The sequence below is a fragment of the Emys orbicularis genome, chromosome 13 (assembly GCF_028017835.1).
Source record: "Emys orbicularis isolate rEmyOrb1 chromosome 13, rEmyOrb1.hap1, whole genome shotgun sequence".
Classification (NCBI taxonomy): domain Eukaryota; kingdom Metazoa; phylum Chordata; order Testudines; family Emydidae; genus Emys; species Emys orbicularis.
Genome location: NC_088695.1, coordinates 13,336,382 through 13,359,920, shown reverse-complemented (window position 1 = coordinate 13,359,920; position 23,539 = coordinate 13,336,382). Strand labels below are relative to the sequence as shown.

Below are 23,539 nucleotides of genomic sequence, written 5' to 3'. Positions count from 1 at the left end.
GAGCTCACTTCATCTCTAACCATGGCTCCTGCTCTGAGTCATTCTCTTCCCTGTGCCCAGGCCACTGAATGGGACGGGAGTGACTTTCGGGGGCCAAGAGGTGAGAGGCCCTGGGTCTTGCCCCCAATCTCCTGAGCCTAATACAGCCTCTCACCTTGTCCCCATCATCTGGGAAGCTTCCCCCAGCATGGAGAAGGCTAGGACCAGCCCAGCCTGGCTGACGGACAGCGGTGGGTCATACATGGCCAGCTGCACCACCTGCAGGAAGGATCTTCTCTGCCCTTTGGAGAAGATCTCTCCAAATCCTTAAAAGTTACAGGGCACGAGCCTTTGTCAGATTGCCCAGAGCCAGGCTTCAAACCCTTGGGCTGGAGTGATATCGTCCTAGAGTAGCCCAGGGGAAGGTAAGATTCCTGCTGTAGCCAAGGCAGCTAAATGCCCTTGAGAAGCTTTGGGGTCCCATGGCTCAGGGAAGCCCCTTCATTATCAGGTCAGAGGATCTGAGGCCTCTAATGGCTCTTTATGGAGCAGGATTCACTGCAGGGGCTATGACATGCTGGGAATTTATCTGTGTGTGTGACCATGGCTCACTCTGGGGTGTATCTCACACAGACCATACAGGACCCTCTGCTAGTCCAGCAGAGAGATCTCCTGTGGCTCAGAGGCTAGAGGCTTGAGGCTGACTCAGGTCCCACTTCCCTCCCCACTGACATTGCCCCCAGGCTTTCGTAGGGTGCACTAATGATGGGAGCTCATCGATTGCCCTGGATATGTCACGTCCCCATGTGGGTGATGCTGCTATAACCCCGAGAGGGCCAGCAGCAATGCCCCCACATATGGCCAGGAAAACAGCCTGCAATCATGGGTAAGTAAAACCACTGCCACATAGAGACACCATCAGGGATTAAACCTGGGCCCTTCAGCATGAGCCTATGGCACCCTTCTATTCAGAAAGCTATGGAAGTCTTTGCTTGCAGAGACCCTTTCTCCATTCCCACTGTCAGACCATTGCACTTGGTGACAAGTGAAGGGGCAGGAGAACTCCTAAGGACTGCACTGTTGGGTTTCACTGTGAAGTCTCTGGGTTCTATTTACAGAGAGTTCTATTGAGGACATTTTCCTTCTCTAATCCAGGGTCTCTCTTCTCCCAGATTATCCTCCAGTGAAGCCACCCTGCAGAATATGGCAGAGCAGTTTGGTGATGGTTTGGAGGAGTCACCATCTAGGTGTGCAGCAGCTGTAGTGCCTGGATGGATAGTGATCCAAAACCTGCAGCCCTAACATCCCAGGCTAGCCTCCCACTGATGACAACGGCAGTTTAGATTTCATAACTAGCTGATGACACCTGGGACATAGACAGAGGACTCAGATATGCAGCAAACCAATGGCAAACTCAGCTCCAGACAAGAAGGGAAGGATGTAAGTGGAAGAGCAACCCTGGGACATCTGGTGAGCTGCTGCAGTCAAGCAGTCACAGCCAGAAGATATAAAATGGGAACCTCTTTGAGGTAGCTGAGAAACAGCAGTTTGGCAGCTAGATCATTAGCAATATTTATGGAATAAATCTCAAAGGCTTTTTTCTGTGCAATGAAGTGTATAAAACGTGTCTCTGTACTATTACACTAAACTTGAAAATAGCCTTGTATAACTTTAGGAAGGGGTTATCAATGTCACAGGGCACTTTAGGAGCTAGAAGTCTCAGATTCATAGAATCATAGAACCATAGAGTTAGGAAGGACCACAAGGGTCATCTAGTCTAACCCCCTGATCAGTCCCTAGGTCTATGCTTCTACCACCTGATCTCAACCAAACAAATGCCTCAGGTGGCAGCAGCAGTAAGATCTATCCTCTTTGTGGACTAGCCACAGGAGAGGGATTTAATACATGCGGTCAAGGACATAGCAGGGCATGAGAGACACCTTGAAGAGTTGCCTGTAAATGCTGCCCTCATGGAGAAGCACATCAGGGTACTGTGGGCTGGGCAGGAGCTGCGTGCCTCCAAACCTGCCCATGCTGAGGCTCCAGTGAACTCTGTTCCAGATCTTGAAGGATCCTCAGTGCAATTGAAGAGCCAGATGGTGCCTGGAGTCTCTCCTCCCTCCCCCAGCAACACAGATGAAGCTGTTTGCAAATATGTCAATGGTCATCTCCTGCAACACTCTCATTTAGTTCACCGAGGGCATGTCTATATGAACATTCACACATGGGGGCAGCGAGAGAGGCTCACACACTGCAAAGGGGAAAGCCCCCCCATCTCAGCTCATATGAGGGAGGGAAGGACAGGGGCTCAGACCCCCCTAGAAGGGCAAGGGCCCCTCAGATCTGGGCACACACATGGCAGGGGAGCATGTGGGGCTTAGAGGTGCCCCTGCCCCTATTCTCACCCAGTCCTCCTGCCACTCAATCCCACATCCCCCAGCCCAGTGTCACATCCCTCCATTCACCCTCACACCTCCCTCACCTGAGCCCCCAAACTCCCTCCCTTCCCCTACCATCCATCCCCATTTATCCCCTTCCCATAATCCCTCACTGCAGTCCCAAATCCTTCTCCCCCATTCCCCCACTCCTTTGCCCCCCAATACCCCTCACCTCCCAGGAACGACTCACACATCTAACTTCCCCCCCCCAAAGACTTTGATTACATTCCCCCCAAAATAAAATTGCTACCTAGGATTCAGAAATTGTAGCATCCTCCAGCTACTCGGCCCAAAATACCTTTTGTCATGGGTGGGAGCTTGTCATTAACTTATCCTTAGTTATAAGAACATAAGAACGGCCATACTGGGTCAGACCAATGGGTCCATCTAGCCCAGTATCCTGTCTTCCAACAGTGGCCAATGCCAGGTACTTCAGAGGGAAAGAACAGAACAGTTAAGCAAGTGATCCATCCTCTGTCACCCATTCCCAGCTTCTGGCAAACAAAGCCTAGGGACACCATCCCTGAACATCCTGGCAAATAGCCATTGATGGACCTATCCTCCATGAACTTGTCTAGTTCTTTTTTGAACCCTGTTATAGTCTTGGCCTTCACAAAATCCTCAGGCAAAGAGTTCCACAGGTTGACTGTGCATTGTGTGAAGAAGTATTTCCTTTTGTTTGTTTTAAACCTGTTGCCTATTAATTTCATTTGGTGACCTCTAGTTCTTGTGTCATGTGAAGGAGTAAATAACACTTCCTTATTCATTTTCACTACACCAGTCATAATTTTATAGACTTCTATCATATCCCCCCTTAATCGTCTCTTTTCCAAACTGAAAAGTCCCAGTCTTATTAATCTCTCCTCATATGGAAGCTGTTCCATACCCCTAATCATTTTTGTTGCCCTTTTCTGTACCTTTTCCAATTCCAATATATCTTTTTTGAGATGGGGCAACCAGATCTGCACACAGTATTCAAGGTGTTAATTGGAGGGTGAGTTCAGAACCAGTAGTCTCAAGGATGTCTGCAATTCATCCAGTCATTAGTTCCCCTCAGTTTAACAGTTCAAAGAAACAGAAGGAAACTGTCTCTTTCAGGAGTTGTACATTGGGAACCCCTCAGTCAAATGACCCCAAATCTGGATCACTAATGCCACCCTAGTCTCCCAAGAGGCACATCAAATTTCAAAGCAATCCAAGTAACCATCCACATTTTAAAACATGCACACTGTAAGTAGTGAACGTTTTCTTAAATGCCATTCTCAGTTTGGGTCCCCCACATTTTTAGTTAATTCCATGCACTACCTTGGGTAAAACTCAACAGATTTAGACCATTTTGACCCGCATCACACCAGTAATTTGATTTCTTGCTCTGAGTAAAAAAAAAAAAAAAAACCACTCTGGAAACTTTTTTATCTTCGCAACCCCTAGCTCAGATGTCCCCAAATTTGGGTCACTAACTCTGCCTTGCAGCTTCCTGAGGCACATCACATTTCAAAGGAATTAGACTGAATATATTGATGTTAGAAAAGTTGACCTTTGAACGGAATACATGACACAACCTTAGTTATAGTGGTGCTGGGATGTCACTATAACAATCATCTGTTCCTTTACGGGCTGGGTACAGATCTCACAGATTTCTGTCTGTTAACCATGGTCTTGGATTATTCTATGAGCATTATAATAGGATTGTGCTGTTAAGCAATGAGAATCTCAGATAAAGGAACAAACATAAAACTAGGCACCACAGTGCAGATATTCAGCTTATGTACATTGGAAAAGCACCATAGAACGATGCCAATAGCTACCAGCTGGACATCTGGCCTAATTGACTTTAATGGGGCTGATTTATAAAAGCTTGGGATCTGGCTTCATTGACACCAATGAAGCCACAGCTGATTTACACCAGCAGGGATCTGGCCCTTCATATTTGTTCAGTCTCTCTGACACATCTACAATCAGTGTGAATTAAACATTTTAAAAATGTCATGCAGCATTGCACCTGAATCCTAATGAGCCTTTTTGTTTAGTGTTGACTGTAATAAGAAAAAAAATGTAATTGCTAAGAAAGAAAGAAAGAAAGAAAGAAAGAAAGAAAGAAAGAAAGAAAGAAAGAAAGAAAGAAAGAAAGTTGGTCCATTCATCACAATAGAAGTTGAATATCAGGGAGAGAGAATCCCCACAACACTGAATTCCTCCAAAGTTCTGTCCTAGTGGGAATGAATCACTCCTCCACCATTAAAAGTTACACTCTTGTAATTAATCACATGGGACAAAGAGCTAAGAAAGTGCTGACGGGTTAGGAACCTTTGTCTGTTCCATTCCGATTCTGAGGCAAAGAATATGGATTTGAAACCGTGTAATGGAGGAGATCTCCAGCAGGTTCCACTGAGATCAATGGACTGTATTCCCAGCTGCTGTAAATCAGCCGTTTTTTCATTGGAGTCAACAGGACAGATCCTCAGTTAGTGTAAATCAGCCATAGCACCATTGAAACCAAAGGGCCAGATACTCAGTGGGCATAAATATCCCTACTTCTCTGAAGTCAATGGAACTGTATCAGTTTACACCAGCTCATGGTCTGGTCCTTAGTTTGTAATGTTTGCATCTGGGTATCTCTTAATGATCTACTTCTAACACGCAGGGTAGCCTCAGCTGTCAGCTCCTCTGGTGGCTGCATCCCAAGAGCTTTTTTTCCCCAAAAAAAATTCTCTGCTCCCCCAGTGGTAATTATGTGGCGTTAGTGAAGAAACAGGCTATTCCAGGTCAGCTGGGCTTCTGGTGCCACTAGACTTTTAGCCATTGTAAGTCACATGTTTGTGCTACAAATCAATGTATTTGCAATCCCTTTGGGACACCCTTTGTGCCTCAGCCCTTCCACGTTTTTAGCCAAGTGTTCTTCCAGGGATGCTGCCATCGTGTGCAATCCAGGGTGGGTGCTGTTCCCCTCTGCAGGATTAGGCTCAGTTAAGGCAGGTTGTCAGCATAGTTTGTTCCTGAGGTGTGATCAGAGCAGGGCTCACAGCCCTGGAGACCAGATTCAGCTATTTAGCCCCAGAGCAGGTGCATCATGGGCTATGACCGTGTCTGAATCCTGTACAAGTTGGGATCAGGTGGGAGGGGCTTTTTAGTCCCTCATCCTATTTAGTCCCTCACCTCTCAGCCAAGCCTGCCCAAGGAGGGGAGCAGGGAGGGCCCATCTGAGAACTGGATCCCTGTCTGCTAGGAACTGCAGAGAGACCCAGCAACACAGGAAATCCAGCAAAGGGACACAAATGACTGCTGGATAATACAGTGTTGCGTGCCTGATAGATAGATAGATAGATAGATAGATAGATAGATAGATAGATAGATAGATAGATAGATAGATAGATAGATACCAATGATTCCTAGCACTGGAGACTGAAATGCTTCAAAATTTGGGAAAAAATCCACAGAGACCAACACAGTAAGTTTGCTCTTTCAATTAAATATGTTAGGATATTAGTATACAGGGAAATTTTAAGAATATAAATATGAATTACAAATAGAACTCTGTTAGATGTTTGCTATCAATTCAAACATCTAGAGTCTGTCAGAATTGTTTTTTATCAGAAAAAACGAGTTTTCAAATAAGTCCCAAAAATCCCCAAATTTTCTAATTTTGGCAACCAATAAAAATAATTTTCAGCTAAAAATGGCAGCACATTGAACATTTTCATTCTAAATTCACCCCCCAAAAATGTTTTTTTCAGTTTTCATATATGAAGATAGCTGAGGCTTTCTATGAAAATTTGATTGCCATGACTTGAGGATTACAGTAACTCAGCCAGAGGTTAGGGGTCTATTACAGAAGTGGGTGGATGAGGTTCTGTGGCCTGCAGGAGGTCAGACTAGATGATCATGATGGTCCCTTCTGACCTTAAAGTCTATGAGTCTATGATTAATTCAAAACCCAATTAATTGAAAATCCCAATTTTCTTTTGAAAACAATTTAAGCAGAAAATTGGAAACTTACAGTTAAGAAAGAGTGGGGAACACTAATATTGTCCAATAATACCGTAATTTCAAACCCATTCATTCTATTACATCCATTTTCATTTCAGTATCAAAGGGAAGCTGTGGGATTGTAAAACTGAGTAAGCAGCAAAGCTGATAGCCCCCAGAATATGTTTTATATAGACTAGCACCTTTACACCAAGGGTCAGAGTTGAACCAAGTAGTCAAAGCCTGTCTATACTGACAGAGAGGATAGATCGCTATAGAGGGGTCAATAGGATTAAAACACAGAGCTCTTGATCTAGCACCATATCCAGTGTACAAAACTTCTATCAGCTGAGCACAAACGCTGTAAATAATAAAACAGAGCCCATTCCTGAAAGAGTCCTAGTAGACAAGGCAGACAATAGGTGGGAGGGGAAACAGAGGCACAGAGAGAGGAAAAAGCCTTGTCTGAGGGCACAGAGAAGGTCTGGCAGAACCAAGAATAGAACCCAAATCTCCTGAGTACTACTGAACCACTCAGCCAGACACAGAGTCGCAGAGGGAAACAATACAACCCAGCAGTAACTGAGTGATGCTGGGATTTGGTGCCATAAATCAACGTGTAATCAGGTGGCAGGCCATCTGGGTGGTGTTGGGCAGGACTCATTACAGACAAGCTGCCACTTAGGATGCTGGGGGAGTCCGTCGCATTTCCCTGGCAAGTGGAAATCAGGATGTGCTGGCATTTAAGTATTTTAAGCTACACCTATAATACGAGTGGGGGTGTGATTCCTCTGCTCATGTACTCATACCTGTGCTAGCTCTTATCAAGTATAAACAGCAGTATAGCTGCGGCAGCACGGGTAGTGGCAGCAGAGGCATGGGTGAGCCATGTCGAGTACATACCCACTGGTTTTAGGCAGATTTGTACTAGTCTCAGTCATGCCTCTGCTGCTGGTACTCATGCTCCAGAGGCTATATTGCTATTTGTATTCACGCTAGCTCACAGAGAGCTAGTGTGAGTGTGCGTACATGAGCAGGGGAATCAAACCCTGGCTCATAGTGTAGACATAGCAATAGTTTCATGCCCAAATTGTGAGCCTAGTGTTTATAGCACTAGGACAACCCTCCAGTGCGGAACAGGTGGATTGGTGTGGTACTTTGCTCCTTCTTTCATACTGCATCTTTATCAAGCCATATCTTGGGCAGAAGGTGTAAACTGATGCAGCTCCATTGACTTTAAGGGAGTTATGCAAATTTACCCTAGTGTGATAATGCACTGGTCTAGTGGTCTGATTGTCGGAGTCAAGGACCACTCACCTCTCCTAGTGAATTAAAGTGATAAGTGTTGTGCACCTTTGACATTCACACCTTGAGATATTACAGAGAGAGAATCGGGGTCATTCCATCTGTCACTCTAATTTGACCATTGCTCTTCTCCTTCCCTCCACAGGCAGGACATCATGTACTGAGAAGGAAAATGTCCAACCGAACCATTGTGACCGAGTTCCTTCTCCTGGGATTCTCTGAGGTTCGGGAGCTGCAGATTTTGCACTTTGTGGTGTTTCTAGTGATTTATCTGGCAGCCCTGGTGGGAAATCTTCTTATTATCATGGTTGTAGCCCTCAACAACCACCTTCAGACCCCCATGTACTTCTTCCTGATGAATCTGTCCATCCTGGACCTTGGCTCCATCTCTGTCACCATCCCCAAATCCATGGCCAATTACATATTGAACACCAGGTCAATTTCTTATGCTGGGTGTGTTGCTCAAGTCTTTCTCTTTGTCTTCTTCACTGAGGCTGACTTTGCTTTCCTCACTGTAATGGCATATGATCGATATGTTGCCATCTGCAAACCACTGCACTATGAGACTGTGATGAACAGGAGAGCTTGTGTCCAAATGGCAACCAGTGCCTGGATAAGTGGTATTCTATACTCTGTGCTACACACCGGGAACACATTTGCATTGGCCTTCTGTGGAGGCAACACGGTGGATCAGTTCTTCTGTGAAATCTCCCAGCTACTCAAGCTCGCCTGCTCCGACTCGTATCTCAGTGAAGTTGGGGTTATTGCATTTAATGCATGTTTAACTTTAAGCTGCTTTGTTTTAATAGTTTTGTCATATGTTCAGGTCTTCACCATGGTGCTGAGAATCCCCTCTGAGCAGGGCCGGCATAAAGCCTTCTCCACCTGCCTTCCTCACCTCATTGTGGTCTCCTTGTTTGTTTGCACTGGCGCCTTTGCTTACCTGAAACCCACCTCCAGTTCAACATCTGCTCTAGATCTCATGGTGGCTGTGCTCTATTCCGTGGTGCCTCCCATGATGAATCCGATCATCTACAGCATGAGGAACAAGGAGATCAAAGGTGCTCTGAGGAAACTGACTGAGTGAACATTATCCACCAAGAATAAAATTTCCAGATTTTTCCCATTCTGTGCGTCTTTACAGGTATAATCAGCTGATGGAATTATTGTCTCCGTGGGAATTTGATGTGCTATCTGTTTATGCAAAATGCTGTATTTCACAGTAATAATAAGCCAAACTGAGTTCATTGAAGTCAGTGTCATTACTCTAGATTTACACTTATGTAAATTAGATAAGAATCTATCTATCTATCATAAATAAATGTCAAAAAAGCAAGCCGTTGTTAACACAGAGTTAAGGTTGCCCGGTGGTATCTCGTGCCCTTCCATAATGTCAGGTTCAGCATAACTCAAACAAACCCAAGAATTACAGAGTTAAAGCGCATGCCCATGTAACCTTCACTCTGGCCCCTGGAGCTGGCAATACCACTGGAAATTATCTGCATGTACTACAGCTGCACACCCTGTGTTAGATGTAGCTGTATTGAATGGTGGAGGCAGTAGGTGATGCAGGTTGGCAGAGGTGTATTTGTGATATGAGGAGATCTGGAGATTAGTTTGAGGAGCATCACAGAGCTGTGATTGTGATAGGAGATCTGGGTCTGACCCTCCTCACCCCCCATCTCCCAAATGTGGGTGATCAAAATAAAGATGTGCACATGTACCTAGAGATTCCCGTGTGCATGATTTCAGTACAGAATTGTGAAGGTGGTGTCAGTAGCAGAGCACTGGGGTCTTCTTTACATGGGTATAGTCAGTAGTGAGGTGGGATATGAGAGCAGGCTGTGGATTTAATGAAGTATAAGTTTAGGTGGTATCCTGTATGCGTGTGTAAAGAGGTTGTAAGAGGGTCGAAAGCGGTTGTTAAATTTTCCAAGTGTGGTATTCTGTGAGGGGTGCAGGCTCAGTGTTTGAGTGTAAGGCAAGTGCAGTGAAAAGTCAGAATGTGAGTATGTCTGTTATGGGTGTTGTGGGGCATCACTCAAAGAGCGCAGATTTATGGGTTGTGAGTGTGTTTAACTTAAGTCTGTATTTCCTGGTTTTCAGAAGCTTTAGTTTTGCTGAACTCTGAATTTTGGAAAGGCACGAGCAGTCACTGGGAAACCTTAATGCTGCGATAACAATTTTTTTTGCTATTTATTTTCCTAGGTTTCTTTAACTATTGGTAGGAGTTAGTGGTCATTGTGGCATTTGTAGATAGCAATGGGTATGGATGACAAGTGGACCAAAAGGCTTTTTTAAGAGCCACCACAATTTTCTGGAAAGAGCTGTACTGTGTCCACTGCTTGGCCAGTCTGGGTTCCCCTCACCTCTGGCTCCAGAGACTCTTGGTAAGTGCAGTACAAAGCTGGACACAACCATCTACAGCATAGGAGGCTCAGTGAAGTGTCCTATTCATCTCAATGAGCTCTTCTCAGAGAAGTGAGAACACCTCAAGAAGATGAATACAGCCTGAAACAATCCTTCTGAGAGGTGTGGGGTCAGACTCCTGAAGATAGGCTGGGTCCCCAGATATTGGCACACACTCAGGGGGGGAATGTAGGGCTGTCAGGTCCCCTTGCCCCTATTTTCCCCCACTCCCCTATCATTTACCCTCTTGTCTTCCTTCCTAGTGCCACACCTCTCCTCTCTTACTCCAACTAGCCCCCAGCCCTCCCCAACCCACCCCATGTATCCTTCTCCCTATAATGACCCCTCTTGTCACGGGCCCCTAAATCCCTTTCCCACTGTTCCCAACAATTCTTCAACCCCTAATCATCCTCCCCTCCCTACAGGCATTTGCATATGTAATTTATTTTCCTTTCAAAAGTAGTTTCAGCACCTTCTGAATGGTCTGCTGTGCTCAGGTGATATTTCCCCCAAATTAAAGATCTTTGGACAGAGGCTGACGCTATTTATCCTGAGTTTCACCTTTTGGTTACCAGTTAGATTTGAACTCATATATCCCACGTGGTGGGGAGGTTTGTGGGCCAGAGCATTCCCCCTTCAGCATCTTAGGGCCTGTGCATCAAAGGTAGCTTTCACACAGCTCATCCTCGCTCCCTACACATGCATGGTGTAATCTGTTGGGCATGGCACAAACACGTCAAAGGTTGATGCGCCTAACTGGAGAGCTAAATTTTTGACTGATAAAACTGTAATTTGATTTCCCCAAAACTTCTGGTGGGTGGACTGCACTCTGCTGGGGTAACCCTTGAGCGTTGGAGACCCTGGTGTGAGGATCTGTGCCCTGGTTTGATCTCTAGCTGTGTGCAAAAAATCAGCACTGACATACCCCAATTTTAAGAAGAATGAGAAGTAAGTCCACTGGTGTCAATGGGGCTGATGCCCCTCTCACTCACCCTGGTGTAAATTAGGAGTATCTGTACTGGGAGTCAATGTGCTTGATTCCCCTCTCACTCACTCCAAGGTAAATCCAGGTTGTTACAGTGGAGTATGTCTGGTCTAAGGAAGAGGAAATTGAGGCCCTTTGACTCCAGCCCCCACCGCATGCTCCACCCACTGAACCCTCGTATTATAGTCCCTGAGCGTCTTGCTCCCTCTGCCTCACACAGCCCAGACCCCCAAACAAACACCCACAGCCCCTAATACCATCTCTCCCCTGTCACAACCCTCCACCCCACAGACCCTCTCAGCCCCTGTTCTTTGAGATTACCCCTCCCACAGCCCAGAGCCAATTCCCCACCCAGAGTTCCTGACTCAGCTTCCTCAGAGATCCCTGCTTAACCCCTCTGCCCACTAGTCCCCCTCCTCTGCTCAGACCCAGAATCCTGACATGCTCCCCAGTTCCACAGAACAGCCCCCCACCCCATGTCCCTTCTGCCCCACCTCCAGACACCAGCCCATCCTCTCCTCCTTCTCCCTATTGACAAGCCCTGGCCACCATTTCCTTCCGCCCCCACCCTCGTCCTTCCTCTGCCTGGCCCAGCTCCCCTCTTCTGAAGAGTGCCTCCAAGGTAGCTGCTGCCCAGCACACAACTAGCCTGGTAAACTCACTGCCACAAGGTATTGCTGAGACAAAGAGCTCAGCAGGGTGAGACATTGGCATGTGTCACGAGATACATCAGATCAGAGGATGAATTAAATTTCCATGGAGCAGGTCTCCAGTCAAACATTCACTCACAGGGAACGTCCCTGACATGGAGATCAATGTAGAATTGTCCATATCGGGGTCCCCTAGCCCTCTCTCTACAGGAGCTGGCGCTGGTCCCCCAGGAGTCACTGCTCTGAGTAGGGCTGTTCCCAGGAGCCTGTGGAAAGATGAACATTTAATCCCATAAAGCTCTGCCAACTCTCAGGGCTGGATTCAGACACTCCAGGGCCACGTATGGAGCTCTTCCCGCTTGACCTGTGCCCCACGTGGAGAAGAAATGGCAGGGTAGCCCCTCAAAGAGAGGCTGGGACAGTGGCATGGATCCCCTGCTCCCTCCCCGAAGAGGTAGAACGGGACCCTCCCCCCCACCTCTAGGGATCAGGTGGCCACAGAGAGGGAGGGGGCAGTAGTGGTCCTTTCAGTCTTTACCTCCCCAGTCAGGGTGTATCTGATTTGTTGAGGGGGTCGGGACTGCTGTGCTCTCCCCCCCTGGGCCCGCACACAGAGCTCCCTGCTGGGATGGGGTTGGTGGAGTCCTCCAGACAAATGGGCAGGGAGATAAACCCCCATGGAGATGCCTGGGGCAGTTACTGTCTCCCAGAACAATTGTCTCAGGCTCTCTGCAGACTCAGGCAGATGCTGCTGCACTGGCTACACTTAGAGAACCTCCCCAACCACCATCTCGAGCTACTGTTCTAGGCCGCAGGTGTTTGCCATCTGGCTCTGGCCCCTGTCAGATTTAGGGTGCTGGACTCTGGAAATTCCTACATTCCTATGGAAAACAGGCACAATCCATTTGAAGAAAATATGACAAATATTTGCCTGGATCTATTAAAATTCATTAAAAGCTCAAACAAAACTGAATTTTGGATCATCTCTAAATGAATGATTAATTATGAATTATTCATCCAATCTCAGTAATTATCCTCCAGGTTACAGGTGGGGAAAGTGAGGCACAGAGAGTTGAGATAATTTAGTTGCATAGCTGGGCTTAGATCACAGGAGCTCAAAGTGTCTTGACCTCGTCTGCCTGGCTGCACTTGTTGTCATCTGATGCTGGGATTCTCAAAGAAGTCTAAGGGACTTAGTCCTCCAAGATGTACATGCCTTAATCGCCTAGGCTCCTTTGCAAATCTCAGCCTTCATATATCTGAAATATATGAATCCCAGGCCATAGAAGTTATCATGGTAGACACAAGGCCAGGATTACCAAGGGGCTTAGGCCTCTAAAGAAGCTGATAGGTGCATAGTGGAATTTACAATAGCACCTAACCAGGGTAGGCTCCTAACTCCCATTGAGTGGTGTGACGGGCTGTACCAGGCCTGGAGGCCCTGCTGGAGGCTTCGCAGCCCTACCACATCCAGCCCCAAGAAAGAGCAGAGGAGATGAGTCCTCCAAGCTGCCTAGAGTGGCTGCAGGGAAGCAACCAATCACAGAGGCTGCAGGAAACAGGCAATCAGAGTCCAGCAGGCTCCTATAAAAAGGAGCTGCTGGACAGAGCAAAATCAGTTGCTGGCTGGAGCCAGAGGAATGAAGCTGGTGCTCCTGGCTGGTTGCAGCAGTTCGAGGGGAGTGAGAAGGAGCAGTTGCTGGGGGGGGGGGGGGAATAAGAAGGAGCCCCTGGCTGGCTGCTGGGACTGAATTCAAGACTTCAGGCTGAGCTAAGGGTGAAGGAAAGCTGGGTGGGGGCTGCGGGGAAGTGGCCCAGGGAACAGAAGTGAGCAGTGAAAGGGACACAGCAGGCAGCTGCTCTTTGTAGGGTCCCTGGATTGGAACCTGGCATAGTGGGTGGGACTGGGTTCCCCCCACCAGACACTGGGGAAGTGGCTTACTCCCAGAAGAAGGAAGTTGATGCAGGCCCAGAGAGGGGCCAAGAAACAGATCCAGGGAAGGGTCAGCAAATTATTGAACTTTGGTATCCCCTGGAAGAGGATTGAATTGATAGTGACTGATAGTGGAGAGCTGGGATCAGAGAGGGTGAAGAGTCTCCAAGGAGGAAGCCCTTGGGGCATGACCCCACACCAGGGCCGGGACTGGTTAAAGACTGACCCAGGGAGAGCTGCAGGAAACAAATGAGGGTGAGAGTGAGAACTGAGCCCGGGGTGGGCTACAGAGATGTTCCAATGGAGGAGTACTGTGATAGGCCCCTGTTGGACTAAATAAGGACGTGAGCCCAGGGAGGGCTGCAGGAGGTGAGACAGACACCAACTGAGGGGTACTGTGATAGGCCCCCTATTGGACTAATTAGGAATTGTGTACCACGGAAGGGGTCTGTTTTGTCTGTCTGTTCATGTACAGACTGAGTATGATGCGGCTGGAGGGCTGAGTCCCTGAAGACCTACCACAATTGGAAAGAGAGTGCAGGCACACCCACTCAGCCAGCAGGAGGCGCTCACGAGAGGTGAGTGGCCACACCATTACAAGTGGCCATAGGACTTAGTTATAGGCCTTGCTGGAGCCCTAGGCATAACTAACAGTGTGAACCAAAGGCTGTGAACCAGAGTTGGCAATATAACAACACACAAGGTATTGGCTAACCAAGTAAGCACATTCCTGATTGGAGAGGATGGTACAAGAATACCCAGAGTTCTCAAGTAACTACATGAACACATTCCTAAGAGATGATACAAGAACTCACCAACCCCTCGTAAGATAAGGATAGGATGATAGGATAACGGATAAGGATGTTTTGTTCGAACTAGCAGGGAAAAGGATAAGGGTGGTAGCTAAAAACATCTGGAGTGTGTTGTCAGTTAGCATGTGTGTGTGCTCTCTCTGTATACTGTACCAGTCCTGCAGAAAGACAGCTCAGCAGACCTTGATAGTACTGCCCAGAAAGACCACAGACTCTGTTCAGTGGCAAAAGCGCTCAGCCAGGTTTATTGTCAACGAAGCACAATACTAGTGCCCCATAGATTCTACAGGTACACTAACACATATATGCCCATTACAATGGACCAGCTCAGTCAGTGGTGGGACTTTCCACTGCCCCCTAGGCCAGACAAAGGATTAAGGTGAAGTATCCCAACATTATAGACTGAGCCAAACAGCTTACGTACCACCTCACGTGTTTCATGACATCTGCTTCTTACCTCCCCTTGTATCTTGCTCCAGGTGTCTTGGGCAAAACATCCCTATTCATCACTTCTGTCAAACCCTCTTATCTTGTGTTAGGTCAGGATGTACCTGTGCTGATCTTCTGGAGTGTGTTCACACACATATTCAGTATCTGTTGCTTCTTAGGAGTACCTGTGTTTTAGCAACACTAGCAATACCTTTGCCAAGGTCACGTATCAGACAGTAAACTTGTAAGGATCTGCTTTTATACATGGCCTGACTTCGGTTCTTGGCATGGCCTGACTTTGCTGACTATGATACAGGCCTTAGGTCATACACTAGGCCCAGTGCTCCAGACTCAATCCCTCCTCTACACTAAACAATTAAACAAAAAAATTGCATTAAAAATTTCTGTCACTCTGCCAAAAGACGAGAGGATATCAGAAATTCTCAGTATGTCATCACTTTCTTACGTGCTGTTTCAACTGCCCAGATACAGAGGAGACATGCGGTGAAATCCATTCCCTGTTGAAGTCAAATCAAGATTTATCACTGATGCCAAGGGGGGGCCCAAGATTTCACAGCATGGATGCTGTTTTTATGATGCAGGAAATCATCTCAGATCATCCTCATTTATTTTCAGCCTAAAACAATTAGCTAAAGATGTCTGAATTCTTGACAAAGCCACAAACTCACTGAGCACTTTGCTTATTGCATCAGCTTCCTTGTTTCTCAGGCTACATCTGAAAGGGTTGATCGGTGGGGTCAGGATAGCATAGAACACCTAGGACTCTTTGTTTGGGTCTCTCAGTCTGTTGTTGTGCATGCAGTGCAAATAGCTTCCTCTGAGTATCTCTTTCCATGCAGGTCTTAACAGCCATCATGAGTAAAGGCCTCCTGTAACTTCATTCCAATTGATAGTAACATGGAGAGAGAGTAAAAGAGCAACCTTCCACTCCAGCTACCATGCAAATGCAGTGATAGGGGCCCTGATGCCAGTTCTTGGAATTGAGAGACACCATTCCCCTCTCCTTGCCTCTCACCAATCTGCTACTCCTATAAAACACAAGTCCTCTTTCTTTGACTGTTGCTTTGCAAAGTTTCTCTCTGTCACAGGGTGCTACTTTGATAGGAAATTCATGCAAAAATAAAATAAAATTAGTTTACACAAAAGGCTGCATTTTCATGGAGTTTGTGCATAAAAATCTTGCTTTGTGCCATTAAAAACACATTTTCAGAGAAAGTCACAACCTTCAGTGGACCTCAGTGGGGTTCAGCTGGTGACCGAAATGTTGTGGGGAATGACTAGAGAAGTTTTGACATCATGGTGTATTTAGATAAATACAAACTTGTGTAGAGACTCAAATCTCTTGCACCTCAAAGAGTAACCATAGTCATGAGATGAAAAAAATGAATTTCACCCCAAGGGGGCGCTGTCCATGATCCCAAGCCTACTAGCATGAGAATGGAGAACACTGAACATAACCCCTTACTCTTCTTTCCTGTCATCAGGCCACACAGCAGGTAGATGGCAGAGCTAGAAGGGAGGGATGCAGTGCAGGTAAAGGTAGGGGGCAGAGGTGGCAGTCGGGGGGGTGGGTTGCGGGAGCTATAGCCACCCCAAAATTTGCCCAGCCCTGAAGGCAGCTGCAGCTGTGCAGGAGTAAGCCTCGGCAGGGAGTCAGGGGGCATCAGAGCAGCCCCCGGTCCATGTCCCAGGGCTCCCAAGGGCTGGAATACCTCCCAAAGCAGTACACCATCCATCTGTGCTTCCCCCTACATTCCTTCCAGCTTCCTACTAGTCCCCGCAACTCCTCCCTTCAATGTAGCCCCTCACTAATTTTGTCTTTCTGTTTAGCCAGTGTCTGATAACACATCCTCTTAGCCACAATAATGTTCAGCAAGCCTGTGCCAAATCGATATGGATAGTTGTACTATTGTCGCAAGTACTATAGCTCATACCCCTCCAGGACCTGGGATAGAATCCAGGAGTCCTGACTCCCAACGTTCCTCTGATGTCTAGCAAATAATTGTGTAACCCACTGGCACAATGTGTCTCCTCCTTTTCTAGTAGTTTACATCTCTCAACCTTCCGACCTGTGCATGTGTGAGAAGGGACCAAAAGGGGGAACATCTGTGTTGTTGGTTGTCATATTTCCACACTGTGTGAATCAAATTGCCAGAGTGGCATATTTGGCTCAATTACAAAGCATGTTTCATAGTTAAAACGTTTCCATCAGCTTTTATTTGTGCTTTCCTGTGTCCATCTCCCATCCCCACCAAGACAGGGGTTCTAAAAAGAGCCTAAAGGAGTTAGGCATCTAGATTCAATTTACTTTTCATGGTGGTAAAGTGCCTAATTCCTTGAGGCTGATTTGAAAATCCTGATTGAAATATCTAATTTGCAAACTCGGGAACAAGTAGACAATATTTCACAGAAATCTTACTGTCCAATTATTATGCTCCCCACTTTGAGAGCCCAGCCCATCATACTTGACCAATGTGGACAACCCTTACTTGGTCATGTTGTCTCACAGAAGGGGGCAGGACTGCTCACATAAGAGAGGATTAGTAATCTGCTTAGGGACAGCAGGATCAGGCCCTTGCTATGTACAGCAGGACATCTCAGTCACACAACTCAATCATCTCGCAGAGAGGAGAGAACTCCTTTGAGCTAAGCAGGCTGATTGCATCAGGACTGGTTTTCGTGCTGTCTATGTTGCAAACAGTAGGAACTCCCCAGAGTCAGCCAATGGAAAACCCCACTCAGAAGTGGCATCAGGAGAGACACAATCTTCTCCTGCAAAAGATACAAATACTAAACTGAAGGTAGGACAAGAAGGAATCGGTTCAAATTGCATCAAGGCAGATTTAGGATAGATATTAAGAAAATCTTTCTAACTCTAAGGGTAGTTAAGTACTGGAACAGGTTACCAAGAGAGGTTGTGAAATCCTCATTTTCAGAGGTTTTTAAGAACAGGATAGGGATGATCTCGGTTTACTTGGTCCTGCTTCAGCATCGGGGGCTGGACTAAATGACCTCTTGAGGTCCCTTCCCGCCCTACATTTCTATGAGGAGGCAACCACGCCCCATCAACAGAGGTAAGAGAACATGGTGCAAGTGAGGTCTCGGTACCTGCTCATCCCATCAGGGGGACCCAGATCTCTTTACTGAGAGAACCGCATTTCTGGGGAGAAATGAGAGAGAAGAACCTGAACACTGGTCACCAAATCCTGAGAGATCCAAGCTAGACGGGAGGCTGAATATGCTGTGGTTGAAGGTGAGTGTTATCTCTCATACTGCCACACACTAAGATAGAGCCTGCCATGCAGTGCTGTCAAAGGGCTGTGCAATCAGTGGTGATTCAGTCTTGCCTTCCCCCAGAGATGCCAGTCAGTGTTAATATTGTCATGTAACCAGCGGGGGGACTGAGGCAGAGAGAGGGGAAATGTCTTCCTATTGCTCACCATCATTGGCAGAACCTGGAACAGAATTATAGAATCTAGAGACAAGAAAGGAAAATTCTGTCCCCTCCAGGCCATATCTCTGCCAGGACTGGCCCTAATAGTACATTTATTAGTGTTTGCTCCACTTTTCTTTTAAATAACCCAATCAATGAAGAACATAGGGATTTCCAGACTGAACCAGATCCCAGATCCATTTAGCCCAGCCTCCTGTCTTTGACAGTGGCATCCCCAGAGGTTGGAGAGGAATGTGTAATAACGCTGCAGTAACACTTGTGGAATGATCTGCCCCCACATCAGATCTCATCCTGATCTCTAATAGTTAGAGGTGGGCTTAAACCCTTAACTCCAATGTGTAAGATCCCTTCCAGAACTGTTGTTAAACTCCGGATAGAATCATAGAAATGTAGGGCTGCAAGGGTCCTTGAGAGGTCATCTAGTCCATCCCCCAGTGCTGAGTCAGTACCAATTATAACTAGACCATCCCAGTCAGGTGTTTGTCCAACCTGTTCTAAAAACTTCCAGTGATGGGGATTCCACAGATCACCTTGGTAACTTGTTCTAATGTTGAACCACCTTATAAATAGGTTTTCTTTCCCAAATATCTAACCTAAATGTCTCTTGCTGCAGAGCAAGCTCTGACTTCTTATCCTTCATTCAGTGGACATGGAGAATAATTGATCACCATCCTCTTTATAACAGCCCTGGACATATTTGAAGACTGTCAGATCCCTGACAGTCTTCTTTTTTCAATACAAGAAAACATTCCTGATTTACATATAAAAGTCAAGTTCCTTTTTGAGTCTTAAGTTCTTGGCCCAAACATCTTCCTGTGGCAATGAGTTCTAATTACTGGCTTCTAAGCAAGGCAGTTTCACAGCCAGCCTGATACTTCTCACTGTCAGGATATATTACCTAATATTCACCTGAAATTTTCCCTTATTTATTTCCTCCCTTTACTTCGAGATTTGCTTTGTTAATCATTTGTCAGCTAATTCCTATTTATATTTTACAATATTTTTAGGTTGTTTTCTCTCTCACTGCTTATGTGTCAATAGAACTGGTTGAAAAATGTTGTTATCTGAAAGTTATTTACATTTATCAGGAAGAAGTTTACATTTTTTCAAACTTTTGATGATTTTTTTTAAAATGAATACATTACATTTAAACTTTTTGTTTTTTTCCTTTTTTCCCCCTGTTTACCACTGGGTGAAATAAAATTAATAGTGACATTTCCCCCCAATCTTCCCCTCCTTTTTTGATTTTTTTCCCTTTTGCAATGCAATACATTTAAAAAGAAATCCTCAAATTTTTAAAAATTACAGAATGGCAAAGTATAAGATTTTCATTTTTCCTGTTAACTCGCAGTAACTTTTTCAAAGTTGTTGAAGTTCAGAGTGGGAAATTGAAAAAAAAGATAAAAAAGATTTGGGAACAAAAAATAAAATACCTCAGACATGATGGATGGCATATTTTCTGAGTCATGTGAGTTTATATTTCTTGTAAATGTACAGCTTTGCTAGTGTAAATGACAATGGGGATTTTGATCATTCAATTTTCAGAATGTTGCTAAGCAGTTTGAATCAACAATATTCCTTAGTAGAGAAATCCAAAAGTTAATATGTGATGATCACATAACAACATAAACACTGATCTACATGGTACAGCATAAATGAAATCAAACAATGACTATCTAAATAGGCTTAAGAGGTGAGGGCTTGGACTGGCACAACCACATTCATAGAGTGTTGGTTTCTGTCAGGGACAAAGGAAGTTTCTGAAGTCCAAACCAAGCTGATTCTCAGCCAGCAAAATTGTGGGGTATTTTACGAGTCCAAATGAGTCTGTCTGAATTCAGGGAATCCAGTGCCTATACCTTCATTTGCCAGACTCCTCCTGGTGAACTGGTTTCCTCACTATACATCACTAGTGTCAATCTTTGGAGCAGATTCAAGGGAGCAAGGCTTAGTCTGCTGTTAGTCAGATAAATCAGGGTCTTTACACAAAACTGAGCTTGCTTTAGCAGCACGTTTGTGTGTCAGTTTTTCTCACTCACTCTCAGATATCATCAGCCTCCATTGTCTCACTCCCAGCCTACCAGCCTATGTGCTCAGCCCAGTATTTGGGCGGGTGACATGACGGAGAGGGAGCATTTGAACATTAATGCTTTTAAATTGATAATGTGATATTGACGTTTAACAAATGCCATTCTTGTTGTATTGTAGAGTTTGGTTCATTTCCCCCATGGCAGACACGGAACAGGGAAATCAAACCTCCTTCACAGAGTTCATCCTCCTGGGATTTGGGAATATCCCCAAACTGCAGATCCTTCTCTTTCTGCTCATCCTTGTGATTTACATTGTGACCATGGCTGGGAGCATCCTCGTTGCTGTGCTAGCTGTGGCTGATCAGCACCTTCACACCCCCATGTACTTCTTTCTGGGAAACTTGTCTTGCTTAGAGACCTGCTATTCCTCGACCATCCTTCCCAGGATGCTGGCCAGTTTCCTGACTGGAAACAAGACCATTTCTGTTGGTGGCTGCATCACACAATGTTACTTTGTTGGTTTCCTTGCAGCCACGGAGTGTTATCTCCTAGCAGCGATGTCTTATGATCGGTACCTAGCGATATGCAAACCACTGCATTATGCAACCCTTATGAATGGCAGTTTCTGCCTCCAGCTAGCAGCAGGGTCTTGGATAAGTGGGTTACTGGCTAGTTCCATAGTAACAGGTATGATGTTACAATTAACTTTCTGTGGTGCAAATGAAATTGATCATTTCTTCTGTGAATCTACACAAATAATACATCTCTACTGCAATGACATCTACCAGGTGGAGCTTGTAATCAGCATTGTGGCTGCTTTACTTACCCTGCCCTCATTTGCTTTAACTGTCACATCCTACATTTGTATCATCTCCACCATCCTGCGAATCCCTTCCACCTCCGGGAGGCAAAAGGCATTTTCTACCTGCTCATCTCATCTCATCGTGGTGACAATTTTCTATGGGACCCTGATCATTCTGTATCTGCTACCAAAAACCAACACACTCAGAGACCTCAACAAAGTGTTCTCTGTCTTCTATGCAATTCTAACTCCTATGGCCAATCCCTTCATATACAGCCTGAGAAACAAGGAGGTGAAAGAGGCTCTGAGAAAAATTGTCAGTAAATGTGTAGATTTTACAAGGATTCAGAAATGCTACTGTAGTTTTTGAAGACAATATAATGATGAGTGCAGCTGATTTAAACTTTATGCTCAGAGGTTGTGTAGCCCTTACTTCATTCTAAGTCTTTGGTAGTGTGAACTTGTAATGCTTGAGGATGTGGAAAGATTTGAAACTGTAAGGTCAATCAGAACCAGGATCTTTGTGTTCAAAATAAAATTGAACTTTATTTTCCTTGTTGATTGTGAGTAGATATTTTGGTGAATTCCATAGACTAAAACAAAGTAAGAATGTAAAATAATGACTTAGAGCTGGATCCACAAAGGGACTTATGGCTTGGCTACACTTGCAGATGTAGAGCGCTTTGGGTTAAACCAGCCTTCGCAGAGCGCACTAGGGAAAGCACTCCAGCCTGTTCACACTGACAGCTGCAAGAGCACCGGCATGGCCACATTTGCGGCACTTGCAGCTGTATTGGGAGCGGTGCATTACGGGCAGCTATCCCAGTGTTCAAGTGGCTGCAACGTGCTTTTCAATTAGGGTGGGGGTAGGTTGGAATGTGACAGGGAGTGTGTTCTGTGAATGTGGGGGGAGAAAGAGTGGGTTTTTGGGGTGCTCAGAGTGTGTCAGCATGCTGTCTTGTAAGTTCAGATGCCCCTCCCCCACACCTCTCTCTCACTCACTCAAAGCAAACAGTAAATGTTTGCTTTTTCTCAGTGCAAATAAGCAGCCGGCTGTCTGAAACAGAGCTTTGAAAGGGCACTTCTGCATTCCTGCAGCCGATTTCACAACAATGAGAAGAGAGGCCACTTGACTTAAGGGGATTATGGGATGTTTCTGGAGGTTAATCAGAGCTCAATAACGCAATTCCTCATTCACACTGATGCTGCAGCATCTCATCCAATACGCATCAGACGTTATCCCTCTTGGGGAGGTGGATTACCAGAAGCGCTCTAGTCAGGGAGTCAGAGCGCTGTATGTGCCGTGCCAGTGTGGACGGGGAGTAAGGTAGAGCGCTCTGGGCGGCTTTATTGCGATATAACGTGCAAGTGTAGCCAAGCCCATAGGCATTGCAAGGCCTAACTTCTCATGCCTTGCTAGTCAGTGGAATCCACACCCAGGCTGGTGGGATCAGGGTTCATGTCTACATTGAAATAAAAAGGCCCACGGCAAGGCTGTTGCTGGCCCAGTTGACTTGGGCTCGTGGGGCTTGGGCCGCAGGGCTAAAAATGGCAGTGTAGACGTTTGGGCTCGGGCTGGAGCCCGGGCTCTGAAACCCTGCGATGCGAGTGGGTCTCAGAGCCCAGGTTGCAGTCGAAGTCTAGACATCTACACGGCTACATTTAGCCCCTCAGCCCAAGCCCTTTGTGCTCGAATCAAATAACCCAGGCTCTGAGACTCGGTGCCATGGGATTTTTATTGCAGTGTAGATGAACTAATACAGTTTAAGGCCAGAAGGGATGGCCAGACCATCTAGTCCAACTCCCTGTATAGCACAGGCCACTGACACCCCCCAGCACCAACACACTAAACCCAACAACCAAAAGGAGACCAAAGTATCACAGCCCTCAGGAGTTGAGACTATGATGTGCCACAGGCAGAGAACAGGAGGGACCGACGGGGACCAGTGCCTGAGGCCCCCACAATGGCAGGGAGATGATTAAGTGAGATACACCCAGATAATCCTGAAAAGTGACCTGCACCACCCACACTGCAAAAGAAAGTGACCCCCCCCCAGATTACTGCCAGTCTCACCAGAGGAAAATTCCTCCCAACCCCACATGTGATGATCAGTAAGACCCTGGTCATGTGAGCAAGAATCAGCCAGCCCATGACCTGAGAGAGAGAGAGAGTGTTTGGTTCCCCCTCAGAGCCCTGGACCTCTCTGCCAATGCCCCATCTCCAGCCATGGCCATCCCTGATGCTTCAGAGGAAGAAGAGAAAAAAATATCAAGGTACAAAAAAAAAAATCCCTTCCTGACCCCTGCACGTGGCCAGCTGAAATCC

At 46.2% G+C, this 23,539-nt stretch overlaps 2 protein-coding genes across 2 annotated transcripts; both read left to right on the top strand.

Moving 5' to 3' along the window:
• Positions 1-7,860: 7,860 nt before the first annotated feature.
• LOC135888415 (olfactory receptor 14A16-like) lies at positions 7,861-8,775 on the top strand. Its single transcript, XM_065416222.1, has one exon. It carries the CDS (start codon positions 7,861-7,863, stop codon positions 8,773-8,775), a length of 915 nt encoding a protein of 304 aa, XP_065272294.1.
• Positions 8,776-20,608: 11,833 nt separating this feature from the next.
• Positions 20,609-21,583, top strand: LOC135888395 (olfactory receptor 2G3-like). The gene has a single exon (XM_065416204.1). It carries the CDS (start codon positions 20,609-20,611, stop codon positions 21,581-21,583), a length of 975 nt encoding a protein of 324 aa, XP_065272276.1.
• The last annotated feature ends 1,956 nt before the right edge of the window (positions 21,584-23,539 follow it).

Coding starts and splice junctions, on each gene's coding strand:
- LOC135888415 (XM_065416222.1), top strand. CDS start 7,861: ATGTCCAACCGAACCATTGTGACCGAGTTCCTTCTCCTGGGATTCTCT.
- LOC135888395 (XM_065416204.1), top strand. CDS start 20,609: ATGGCAGACACGGAACAGGGAAATCAAACCTCCTTCACAGAGTTCATC.